The sequence below is a fragment of the Myotis daubentonii genome, chromosome 1 (assembly GCF_963259705.1).
Source record: "Myotis daubentonii chromosome 1, mMyoDau2.1, whole genome shotgun sequence".
In the NCBI taxonomy this organism is placed as follows: Eukaryota; Metazoa; Chordata; class Mammalia; order Chiroptera; family Vespertilionidae; genus Myotis; species Myotis daubentonii.
In genome coordinates, this window is record NC_081840.1 from 204935114 (window position 1) to 204948826 (window position 13713).

At 39.9% G+C, this 13713-nt stretch overlaps 1 protein-coding gene across 2 annotated transcripts in view; it reads left to right on the plus strand.

Moving 5' to 3' along the window:
• Positions 1 to 5512: 5512 nt before the first annotated feature.
• Positions 5513 to 13713, plus strand: part of GABRA2 (gamma-aminobutyric acid type A receptor subunit alpha2) — a 107334-nt gene continuing 99133 nt past the window's right edge. For both annotated transcript variants that reach the window (XM_059671986.1, XM_059671975.1), the window contains exons 1-2: positions 5513 to 5587; positions 8391 to 8506. In XM_059671986.1, coding sequence (XP_059527969.1) covers positions 5517 to 5587; positions 8391 to 8506 — 187 coding nt within the window. In that variant the 5' untranslated portion in view covers positions 5513 to 5516. The remainder of the gene's footprint in view (positions 5588 to 8390; positions 8507 to 13713) is intronic.

Below are 13713 nucleotides of genomic sequence, written 5' to 3' on the forward strand. Positions count from 1 at the left end.
AAAATTACAAAATGGATATTTGCTCCAGGTTTTGTTTTTTTTAATCTCTTTGGAGAGGGAGGATTGAAGGAAGGGTGGAAGGGAAAAGAGGAGAGAGGGAGAGGGAGATGAGAGAGAGAGAGAGAGAGAGAGAGAGAGAGAGAGAGAGAGAGAGAGAACATCAATTGGTTGCCTTCTGTATATGCTCCAATGGGGTATAGAACCCACAATCTAGGCATATGCCCTGACTGGGAATCAATCCTCAACATTTCTGTATATAGGATGATGCTTCCACCAATTGAGACACACTGGCTAGGACCAGGATTTTGTTTGTTTGCTTGCTTGCTGTTGTTTTAATGATAATTGTGAATATGTGAGAACAAACTTGCACTCCAAGCATATTTTGAAATCAGAAAGCATCCTGAGTAAAAGTACAGGATAACACTTAATTCTGTGAAAAGAGGGTAGTCTATGCTTTAGTTCCTAATTTTTCCTCAGTTTATATTCTCACTTGAATGAATGACTCACATAGGCATGTATCTAAATGTATATAAGTTTATTATATGAAATACATGCTAATATTTCAAAATGTGTAAAAGAGTGAGATGCCATTCTTGTTAAAGTAGGTCTGGTACTTCAAAATGTATAAAAATCACTATGATCAAATTTTGTGGTATTAAGACTAAATGCATTTTGTAGAAAAGTGTTATATAAAGGCTATTCTTATTTAAATCCCTATGCCTATCGCTATTAGTTCAGATATGTGTCTATCTTTCTACAAATATCTGTATATTTGTGTTTGTATGTGTGTATATAATATGCATGTATTACTACTATATATACATATATACATGTTATCGTATAGAACTTAAAGATTCACGAAGTCTCCTAGGTTACATGGAGTAGTAGTTCCTTGAAGCATCAATGCCAAGTCCCTATATAGCTGGGCCTGAGAAGGGGAAGCTCTACAAAATATCTGTTCAAAAACATGAACAGTTTTGTAATGAATATCAAAAATATACAATATTACAACATGTCGGGAAATCGAAATCAGACAAAACCAAGATCCCTCAATTCTCCATATTTCTTTTTATTTTTGATCCTTATATGGAAATGCCCTTAGAGGCTCAGGTGTTGGGGATGGGAAATATACGAGCGACCCCTCTCCACCTCTCCCCCCTCCCCCAATCTAATTCTTGGGAGAATAATTCAAACAAGTTAAGACAGAAGGTTTTGCACTGCCCTAGCCTGGTCAGGAATGGATTCATCTGCGGCCAATTAGTTGTCAATTCTTCTACAGGATTGGTTGCCTTAGGACATGCTCCAAAAAAAAAAAAATGTGGTAGGAAGAGCTTAGTCACGACCAACACAGTCTGGCTTTCAAATCACAGGCAGCTCACTGCCCTCCATCACGGGGAGGGAGAAGAAAACGAGGCTGCCTCTGCCAGATGTCTGTGGAAGCTGCACACTCCTAGGAAAGGTCTGCCTGGACGGGTGACACAGTGAAACATCAGCGTGGAAGCAGCCGTAGCACTCGTAGATGTCCAACTGCCTGCAAGCCGCTTTTCTGATTTCCATTCCCTTTAAATCACAGCTAGCCGGCATCAATAACACTACAAAGTACTTTGTGAGAAAAAAACAAGGTCATGGTGTTGTAATGCACTGTTTTGTGAGTCACTCTCAAATAAGGGCATATCCCAATGTATAGACTGTTTAAACGTACAGGTCAAAAAAAAAAAAAGCCAAAGGTAACAATAATTGAAAACAGCTTGTGAAGTTACATGTAAGCGGATCGTATGGCCACGGAACTGCGTATTTAATAAGGGTGCCAATTGGATAAGGCTAATTCTTTGGGTGTAATTCATTCCAACAGATAAAAATTTTGAGATAAAGCAATTAAACTAAAATCCATAAATTGGCATTAGAATCCAGGGCAAAACTGTAGTGGTAAGTATGAGACTAATCTATGATGATATTGACAAAAATTGTGACACTCAGGAAAGATAAGTTTTGTTGGCACATAGCAATTAAAGTTGGGGAGGAACCATGCACTGCTTAACTTCCATTATCAAAATATAAACAACTTGGCAGTAACCTAAATGGCGAAGTGATAAAGATTTTAAGGAAGATTGACTTCACAGAAATGGAAAACAGGAAATACAGTAGCAAGTGAAGTGCTCACACCAAGTAGAAGAAGCTGAGATCCCCTAGCAACTAGGGCCTAGTTGCAAGGTTTTAAATGGCATGCTTTTTATCTTTGTGAATTTCAATTAGACTCTGCAATGGGCAAGCCAGGAAGGAAATATTAACCATGGAGGAGAAAGGTGGTGTTCCATTCTTCACAGAGCATGCACAGAGGAGAGTAAATGTTTGTTTAGGTCAGTAGTAGGCAAATTGTGGCTCGCGAGCCACATGTGGCTCTTTGGCCCCTTGAGTGTGATTCTTCCTAAGCCTTAGGAGTATCCTAATTAAGTTAATAACAATGTACCTACCTATATAGTTTAAGTTTAAAAAATTTGGCTCTCAAAAGAAATTTCAATCGTTGTACTGTTGATATTTGGCTCTGTTGACTAATGAGTTTGCTGACCACTGGTTTAGGTTGTAGTGTATTGAATACATATTTAGAAAGTGGTAATTAATAGGTTAAAAAGAACAGCTTGAAATATTTACAATGTAAAGGTCTTACCCTCTTCACATCATCTTCAAACGAAAGCTGAAATGTATGTGGAATAGCAGTGTCTGCTGTTATGAAAACTGTACCATCTAGGAAAAACATCAGAATTTTTGGTTCAAAACTAACGAAATTGAACAGTTCGGCACATATCGACTTCGAATGTAATATGACAGAAACATGTCAGTATACTTATCTTTTTCTCTTTCCTTTGAAAGTGTCCAACATTTGTAACTACTTCTCGAAGAGATGAACAACCACACTGCTTTGCCTCAGTAGTATGTGCATAACATTCTGTCTTATGTGCCCTACAAAAAGGAAAAAGGAAAATTTCAGTCTCTCTCTCTCTCTCTTTCTCTCTCTCTCTCTCTCTCTCTCTCTCTCTCTCTCTCTCTCTCTCTCTCTCTCTCTCTCTCCCTCTCTCTCTCTCGTTCAAATTGCACATTTGGATTTTATCGCCTCAGATTAAATAGAGGAAAAAGGAGACAGAACAAACACAGGATACTGAAAGTGTAGCATGGGGGCTGGAATTACAACAGGTCCCCTTTTCCCAGGAAAAAAAAAAAAAGCCCAGAGGGGAGAACCTCGCATTCTGCTCTGTTCTGTTCCCCACCCTGGGGAAAAGAATCAAAGAGCTGCAGAAGTAGTAGAAACACTGCTTGTCTAATTTTGCTCGGGTCAGGGGTGGGGGTGGCGGGTGTAAACTTTTTAGAGCTGTGGATTGCTTTGCTCACCAGGTAGGGAGGATGCCTGTGGAAAGAGATTGGGGAAGATAACTGCTGAGAGTGAGCGGGAGGTTTCCCAAGGCGTACACTCTGCAAATGGACTTTCCCCGAGCAGCTTGAGGGAAGTCTCCAACCCTCAGAGCTTGGCGGTGAAAGCTCCGGTGGATGGCAGGAGTGTGAAGGAATGAATGATGCGTCTCGAGGGCTCAGGGAAATCAGAGAAACTTCCAGCTGTCTGATTCCACGAATGTGCCTTGAACTTGGTCCTGCGTGGAAGCGCTGATGACTAAGTACAGGCGTGATGAGTCCCCTCGCCCTCCAGCGGGAGCGGTACCTCTTTACCTCTCCTCCGCAGCCACGTCGCCCCAGAGCCAAATGTTGGGGGGCTGGCGACAGGGCGCGGCTGCGGGGACCTAGGGACCCACAGACATTGCATGAGCGACGCCTCACCCATACCCACAGGCAGCACCCTAGGAACCTCCTCGGGGAGCCCGGTGGGCCGCCGCGGGGAGCGGTCTGTGGTGGCCGTGGGCACCGCTCCGCCCGCGCGGTGTGGACGCCCGCGAGCAGCGCTCCAGGCGCCCCGAGGCTCCCGCCGCCGCCCCGGGCTGTGCCGCTGCAGGTGCCGGGGGAACGGTTCCCCGGGATCGGGGCGAGGGTGGGGGTCCTCACTTGCCCTGGATCTCGGGTAGCCCTCCTCCCGGGCCTGGCTCCTCCTCCTCCTCCTCCTCCTCCTGCAGGCTGGGGCTCGCGCCCGCCGCTGCCAGCGCGCACCGCGCCGCCTCCGCTCGCCCCCCCCCCCCCGCCCCGCCCGCCCGCTCCTGCCAACGCTCCCCTTCCTCCTCTCCCTCCTCCTCCGCCCATCAGCGCCACTACGGACGCCTTCGCCGTCTACTCCGGCGCGGCCGCCGCTGCTCCCCGCGCTCCTCGGGCTCCCACCAGCCCTCCGCTCCAGCTCGCGGGGCTGCTGCAGCCGGTCTCTCGCGCTCTCTTCTCTCTCAAGTTTCCTATCTGCTCAAGATCGGAGCCGAGGGAGGAAAAGCCCCAGGTCTGCGCGTGGTTGCAGGTAAGGTCGCACGCGTTGGTCCCAGCAGGGACCCTTTCCCTGTGCCCCTGCCTCCCGTGCATGCCCCAGCTCCCGCACTCTCTCCGGCGCCCCGGGAACCGCGGAGGTTCGGGTCGCCCCCTCCCTCCGAGCCCATCCGAGAAAGAATTCCGGAACCCATCACGAGAAGCGTGTTGGCAAGTGCAATGCGGTCGGAGACCCCCGCGCGGCTGCACGGTCGCCCGGCTCTTTGACTGTCTTCAACTTTGCACGCCGCGCCGCGGAGCTGCCAGCCGGGCTGGCCCCGGGCGCCCGGCGCTCCTGCCCGCGTGGTGGTCCTGGGCGCCCCGAGCAGCTGGCAGACGCCGCGTGTCTCAGCGGTGGAGCCTGACCCGGCTGCCTCCCAGACGTGGTCTTTGGCAACTGTGGATGGGCAGGGAGGGCGATGATGCTATTTTATTTTAGAGGGAGCGAAGAAGTGAAGGTGCGAGGACTGCAGCTCACTGTAATGGAAGGAATAACAATCGGAAAAGTGGGCTGGCTGCCCCCCCCGCCCAACCCCCCCACCGCTTTTCTCGCCTTGATCGCGGGGGTGGCCTTGGTGAAGGGGATGGTGGCTTGAAGTGCCCATCTCTCCCCCGTCCCCCCTTTCATTCTCCCCTCCAACCCATACTCCTCTCTAGCTCCTATGTCAATTCAGGGTCCCGTGTGTTATTATTTGAATGTCTCTGTGTGAGCACAAAACAGTGTTTGCTGAGGATGGGCAAAGTGTGATTACTTGATCATCTGCCTGTCAAAAATAAATAAATAAATAAATAAATAAATAAATAAATAAATAAATAAATAAATAAATAAATAAATAAATAATAAGAAAAGAAAAAGAAAAGGAAAGGAAAGAAGTAAGAAGAAAACTCACAAAATACAACCCTCGCTCACCCAGTCATCATACCATACACTCACTCTGCTGGAATAGCCTCCATAGCTTTAAATGCAATTACCGACTGAAATGGCAGTCTTTTGGGGCTATTCGGATGGTGGGGCTGAATTTAATTTTTAGTGTATTTTGGTTTCCTTTCATGGCTTTACCAGAGCTGCAATGAAGATGAAATTGAACATCGACAGCATGCAGTTACTGCTTTTTGTCTTCTTGATGTGGGACCCAATCAGGTGAGACATTTATCGTATTTGACTCTTTTAATTCAGGGTAAAGGTGTGTTTCCTGAATGGCATCAGGGTAGGGGTGGCTTTTGAGAAGCTAGAGTATCTTGAAGTATTATTTCTAATGAAGAAGGATTGAACCAAGAAACGGAACTATGCAGTGGCAGAGATGATAAAAAGTTCACTGCTTCATGGTTTTCGCTATAACTGCAAAAGTGAACAGAAACATTGTCTTTAAAAAAAAAATCACTGAAGGAAACAATACCCTTTGAATGGCATGTTCTTGCAAGGAATTGATTAAGTTATATGCATATCATAACACCAAAATGCATTGAGGGAGTCAACAGTTTTCCTTTAAGCCGCGCAAACTGCACAAACTAAAATGATTTGAGTGTTAACTTAATTTTTCTTCTTTCTTTCTTTCTTACATTCTTTCTTTCTTCCTTTCTGCTTCTCTCTCTCTCTTTTAATGGTCTTGGCTCTTTTAGTCAACACAGAAAACCTAAATGATATGTGAGCCTTAAACCTCTAGGTGGAGGTAGCATACAACTTCACAATCACAAACAATAAGCTAAAAGCTTGATTTATTAATCAACTTTCTACATTATTCATTTGGATAGCTTTTGTTCTTAAAATGGTTACTACCATAAAGAGTACTGATTTTAAACATGCAACTATTTTTTTTGCCTATGTTCTACAAATATGAAATAATTTTTATTGCTTTCAGTAACTTCATCATAGCTGTAGTCTTTTCTGATTGTTTATCACCAATGGGCATCTTTTATTTATTGACTTTAGTATGCTTTTAAGATAACAGGGGACGTAAAGTATAAGAGTCATAAAAATGTTCATGTAACCATTCCATTTTTTAAAAAACAAACAAAAACAAAACAATACCCTTATTATATCTCCATTTCCCTTAAAATTTTTCATTTTCCTCTCTAAATAGTTGTCCAAGTATGAAAATATTTTCTAGAATTGAGAAAAATCTCTTTATAAAGCCTTATTTTAATTGGAGAATATCTCATTAACACCTTAATACTGACTTTAGAAAGAAACTGTAACATGTGATTAAAAAAACACTTTTGACTGAAAATCTCTATGTTGAACTTTGTGACTGCTCTCTCAGTGATGGATTTTAAAATTAGCTTAAGGCAATATAGAAGCTTGAGGCTGGAGGATATGAACTAATTTGCTTACATAATTTAAATATGTTTATCTTCAATTGGTATTTTACTATTTTTCTGCTTTCAAGACAATATTTTAAGTTGGTCACCAATTTCTGATGTATTGTGACTATTTTTAGCTACTAGCTGTATAATCATTTAAATGCAAATGGACTCTGTCAATGATACTTTACACAATACATCTTGCTCAGCATGCAGATTACATAGAATCTTTTATTTTAAAGGAGTGAACAAAGGAGGTCAATTAATAATCTTTGAAAATCCTCAGCTTAACCGTATTTCTCTCTATTGGTTTTCTGTTCTCTATTTAACCAGTAATGCTCATGCCAGTATTTTATTCTATTATATAAAAGATTCTCTCTATTTATTTATTTATTTATTTATTTATTTATTTATTTATTTATTTTTAACCAATAATTTAAATCTCTGATTCATTCTGGGAAAAATGGCAGTGCAAAGGGACATTCTGTTTTATACATCCTTTGCTTCTGCACCAATTTGCTGGATGTCACAAAACCAGGCCTCTGGCTTTCTGATGGACAAATAATGGAGAAAAATCACTGTTTTTAACCCTCTTTCCTGTGATATTTCGAGGCCATTTGTTCTTCCCACAAATTTACCACAGGCAGGCTTACAAAAGTAGCTGGGCATTTGAATCTCCGGGGGACCCCTGTCGCTCTCCTCCAAGTCCAGGCAGCAGGGTCTCCTCCAAGGCCCTCTGCTGCTCTGTGTGTGCTGCGATCCTTTCGGAGCCCACCTCCACCTCCTGGCTGCACAGGAGCCTGGAACCCAGCCAGCAGAGTTCCCCTGATGTCTATATTGCACTTGGCCATTGGGTGGAGGTATACCCAAAGTAAGGAAATCATCTTGCTTTAAAAGAGAAAAAGACATAAAGAGAAAAAGGAAGACATTCATGAGGAAGATAGAGAAATTTAGTGCCTTAAAGGAAGCAATGTTTTTCTCAATTAATATTCGCATCACTGAAGAATGATTTCAGGGGATCCTTGGATTATTGTAGTTGGAATAACATTATTAATAGTGTCTACATGTGATAATCTACAATCATAACATATTCTAGGGCAGTAATGGCAAACCTATGACACGCGTGTCAGAGGTGACACGCGAACTCATCTTTTTGGTTGATTTTTCTTTGTTAAATGGCATTTAAATATATAAAATAAATATCAAAAATATAAATCTTTTTTATACTATGGTTGCAAATATAAAAAAATTTCTATATGTGACACGGCACCAGAGTTAAGTTAGGGTTTTTCAAAATGCTGACATGCCAAGCTCAAAAGGTTCGCCATCACTGTCTTAGGGAATGGATTTTAGGGGCAGGGGAAGGGATGACACACACACAATGCTGAGTAGTAGACATCTGGGAGAATTTTGACATCAAACTTTCTAATCATCTGGTATTTAGTATTCATTTTCCATAGCATGTTTACCTTCCCCATAGACATATTGGCATTTATAGAAGTGAAAAGAAGAGGAAAACGGGGTGCACTAATAGGGAGCCTTGCAATTCAAATCAAGAAAGAAGAGCATGTTGGTATTTTCAGAACACATATATGTATTTATATATATATATAATATATCAGTTTGCAAAATTATCTGTTTAGGTTGGTGCTGGCTAACATCCAAGAAGATGGGCCAGAAAACAACATCACCATTTTTACAAGAATTCTAGACAGACTCCTGGATGGTTATGATAATCGGCTTAGACCAGGACTCGGAGGTAAAAAGATTTTTACTTTCTTTTGAAACTCTCATCAGATAATGCCTTTAGAAGTTAAGGTCAGTATGTATATTCTGATACATTTTATGTATAAATGCATTTCACGTGTTAAAAAAGATAGTTAATAGAAAATAAGTCCTGACCTTTGGCATGAATAGCTTTGAAATTAGTTCATTTACAATAGCTAAGTTTTGTAAACTTAAGTGTATGCTCAAGGGTAACATTATTGGGCAGAAATGCTTGTAACATCTTTGGTTTCCCTCACCACATTTTACAGAAGCCTGTTTTAATATCAGTACAGATATGCAAAAATGAGCTTCATAAATAATAGTGTCTGAGTTGTATTTCAACACATACTCTTTTTAGGATTCTGTGATGATATTTCTTATGCAGCATGTGGCATTTCTAAAACGCAGCACAGGTTTGGCATTCTTGAAACTTTCAAAGACATTTTCCATATATGTGAGCTGTAGGCCTACATTTATTGGGCTGTGGCACAATTTGACTTGAAATGTAAACATTCCTTTTTTACCTCAGAAAAACAATCCATTTCTATTCATGAAGGTAAAGAAAATTAGGCTTGGCTAATATGTTAAATTTTAATTATCTTTTAGCATAGCTGGATGATACCAAGGAGATTAGGTGAGAGTAGGGATTCTGAGTCAAAATATTGTTACTCATCCCTTCTAACGTGAGATATTTGCTTTTTTTATTTGAATCCTGCGAAGCACCTTGCATTTTAAGAGAGAAGTGTCATAACCAGAAATATGACACATTGTATCTCCCAGAAATAATTCAGTTGACTAATCTACACTTAGTTTTCCAAAAGTAAAAAAAAAAAATGGAAAGGAACAGAATATTTCCTTAGTAATTAATATGTCTAATGCTCATGAATATAAGGTACTACTGTCCATGTTAGCATACATGACCATGTGCTATTGCTAAACATATGCAATATAAATATGCTTAGCATAAGACTTTCACAATTCATGATAGACATTTGAGAGGCAGATTGTACTAAGGCAGATATTTTTCCTAAGCCATAGATTTTATTATTTTTAAGTGAATGATATGCTATCAAAAATATTTGAGCTAGACCTTGGCTTTTGTCTCTGAGGCTCTAGGAGAAAGAATTACACTGTGGTTGTATGGTGGGTAGTAGAAACGACTTGTTGCAGGACATGGGTGTTGCCATTTATCTCTTTATATTTATTTTGTAATATTCTGTACATTCATTTTTACTGCCATTGTCAGGACTCAACTATAGATCCCTGTCACCATATTATTTGGGTTAATACAATAGATTAAATGGATCTCCTTGCCTAGTGTTTTTGTTCCATAAATTTTATCTGCTATTATACATATTGTAATGTTATTTGTATTCTTTTATTCTTATAGTGCTTTTATATGTCACTCTATTCTCTTGATTAGATATCTTCCTTGGCTCCCCATTTCCTTCAGTCAATGGCCGTGAGGAGTAGTGGAAAGAACATGGGCCTTGGAGGCCGATAGATCTAGATTGAAGTTTTTGTTCCACCCACACCCAAAGCTAAGCTGTGGCCAGATAGTCTCTGCTTCCTTTTATTTAAAGTAGCCATGCTGTATCTCCCTTTTTACTTCATAGTTTTGATGATAGGATTACATAAACAAAAAATATACATAAAGCTGGTGCCACACACTAACAGTTCAACAAGATCTATTCCATCTCTCCTCCCTTAGATATCTAAGTTGCCAATCAAGGTTTTCTACAATCTACTTCTCTGGTCTCATTTTTTTGTTTTCCCTCTCATGTGCTCTGCACTTCAAATGCATCAATTCATTTTCCCTTGATAATCCAGTCGAGTCTTCTCCCATGGCCTTTGGTCATATTATCTGCCTCTCACTGAAGTTATTTTTCCTCATCCTCTCTGATGATCTAAACTTTACCTTTCCTATAAGGACCACCTCAACACTAGTCCTCTTTAGTAAAGATTTTTCATAACTAAATTGAAGCACCCAGATTCAATTTTCTCTCTCTTGAAATTCTTTAGCAGTTGTTGGCTCTATATCTCATTTGGTACTTATTATGTGCTATCTTGGATTATTTATTACCTCTTTATGTGTCTCTTGTTACTTTAACAAGATTGCAAGCTCATTGAGGCAAGATATTGTATCATAAATCCTGTGTGCCTCAGCAACTAAATATTGATTTGCATATTGTGGCCGTAAAATAAATGTTGATGGCTTGATTAACTTTTCTGTGACCAGTTAATCATCTGTAAAATGGAGCTACTCATATCTGGCTGACCATGTTGAAGTGATATGTTGAGCATCATGCTGCAGAATTGTAGTGTTGCTTAGTGAAGGGAACTTAACTTTAGACTGCGGAGATTCAGGAAAAATCCTGGTTCTGGTACTGAACAGTCCTATGACCTTTGAGTACTGAGTCTCTCTGGGTCACATTTGTCCTGTATAGAAAGAGGTTACTGATAGTAATATTCTTAGAGTTTTGATGAATGACGTATGCAAAGAATTTAGCACAGTAACTAGTATATAGTAGAAAGTTAATAAATAATAACTAAAATAATTTGAAAAACTTTCCAAATGTACTGTTGTAAATTTAAATTATTATTATGGTTACTTCTGCATCCAAAATTCTTAGCCTGAATGTTCACATGTCATTCCAGATAGAAAGTTCAGGGAAATTACTGTGTCATTATGTCCCAGAAATTAATAAGGGAAAAATGGGCTTGATTCTATTTTAATATATCAAGCTGAGCATCTCTATTGATGAATAATTTGGGTAATTAATCTCAATTATTATTTTCTTTCCTTTGTGAGTTTCATATAAATGAATACACAAGAAAGAGCAATCAGTTTTGGACCAGGAGTTAGAAAAATTATTCTTTTCACCTGGCTGTGTCACTTACTAGATCTTATCTCTACAAGATACTTAGACATTCTGAGCGCTGGTATTTTCTGTGGGAATGTGGACATAATTGTATTTTATTCTGAGAGAAGGAAGGGAAATTGGGATTCATATATGTAACAAAGGTTATGCAATATATTGAGTGATAAAATTTTAAGATATTTAATGATTATTAATAGGCCTTCTTTAAAAATTAAGTCAGATCCTGCCACTCAACTGCTCAAAACCCTCAATGGTTTCCACTTCATTCATAATTAAGCTGGGATTTCTTGTGCTGGCCTGCAAGGGCCTGCAGGATCTGCCTCTCTGTTCTCCCTCTGACCTCACCTCACCCAGCTCTCCTTGCTGCTGCTGCTGCTGCTGCTGCTGCTGCAGTCACACTGGCTTCCTTTCTGCTCCCTGAGCGCACCAGGACACTCCTGGGAGCCTTTTCCCTGGATCTCCATTGATCTCACCTTCTCAATGAGACCTAGCCTGACCAACCACATAAATACAAGATAATTTCTATCTTTGTTAATTTATGTCAATTGCTTATTTTTGTCTATTTTGCTAGAATATAGGCTATTTGAGGTCAGGGATTTTGGTCCATCTGTTGTTTGGTTCACAAGCATCGGTAAGCACTCCATTGAACATATCTTGAATAAATATTAATTGTATTTATTTATTTAATTTTATTTTAATATGCTACCGGGAAAAGAATCAACTATAGGACTTCTTTTTTTTTTTGGACTTATTCTTAAAATAAATGGAACGATTGTCATTTAATTACCATATTAGACTTTCACTCTTAATATCAGCATATTTAAGGCCGAATTCTTGGTGAATTGGAATCTTTGTTACACCTATTACTCAGACTCCTGATTTAATCTTAGATGTAATTCTGTCATGAATAAGCTGTGATTTGGGATGATTCATTTATCTGAACTGTGACTTCATTTTCTCATCTGTAAAATGGGAGAAGTTCTTACTCTGTTTATATCTCACAGGAATATTGTGGGGCTCACCTAGTAAATTAAAATTCTTAAGAAAGCATAATGTGACGTACACTTGGTAAGTATTATATTGTTAGGAATAGCAGAGTTCTTCAAGGAGAATATCATCTATCCTTTAAAATCATGACCAGAAAATATTGCTATGTCTTGTGCATTTTTTGGTTTACTTCCTTGTGAGCCTGGAAACTTGAGATGGGGTTGCCTTTATATCTTATCTACCAAGACCACACATTCAGATTAGTTAGAATGAATAACTGAATCAATTTATTTCCCTTTTGTCTTCATTTTAGTCATTGGAGCTAACAATTCATCGTATGGCTCATCTATTTCTATATTCCGTAAAAGGCTTTCCCATTGTTAGCTGATGAAAGGAGCAACATTTGTTTTTTGGATGAATTTTATGGGGTCATTGGAAAAATGAATGTGTAGACAGGCCTTGTATATTTTGACAGCTAACATCCACAATGCTAAACAGTGACAACTATTAGAAATGACAAGGCTTGCTATCTAAATTATAGATTCAGTCTGGAAAATCTGGATTGAGTACCATGCTTAATTGCATTTCAAAAGCTGTTTTGAGGAACCTTTTTCTCCCCTCACCCCATTCTCTCATTTTATACTCTGAAACCTTGAAGAATCTTTCAGCTGAAAACCATGAAAAACATGATGTACAATCATAGACTTAGTGGCCGAGGGTGAATTTTCAACTTCACTCTTGGATACTTATCCTTAAGCTATAGGGAGATGTGTGATAGCATGTTCTATGCATTTTACTACTCTCAAATTTATAAAAATAAACTATAGGCTATTCAGTGGCAAAAATAATATAGAAAAATCTGATCTCTTCCAGAACCTAAGAGAAGTCTGACCTCAAAATAACATCTTATTACTGTATAAATAATGGTTAAGATCAATGCTTCTGGATACCAACATCTTTGGATTTCAATTCTGTTGCCACCATATATTAACTACAAGACTTTTAGCATGTTACTCAACCCCTCGCTGCCTTTGCTTCTTTATTTGTACAATGAGAGTAAATTACGTGACATTGGTTTTCTTGGATTTAATTTTTTAAACATTTTTATTGATTTCAGAGAGGAAGGGAGAGAGAGAGAGAGAGAGAGAGAGAGAGAGAGAGAGAGAGAGAGAGAGAAACATCAATGATGGGAGAGAATCACTGATTGGCTGCTTCCTGCACACCCCCAATTGGGGATCAAGCCCATAACCCAGCATGTGCCCTTGACCGGAATTGAACCCAGGACCTTTCATTCCACAGGCTGACACTTTATTCACTGAGCCAAGTCGGC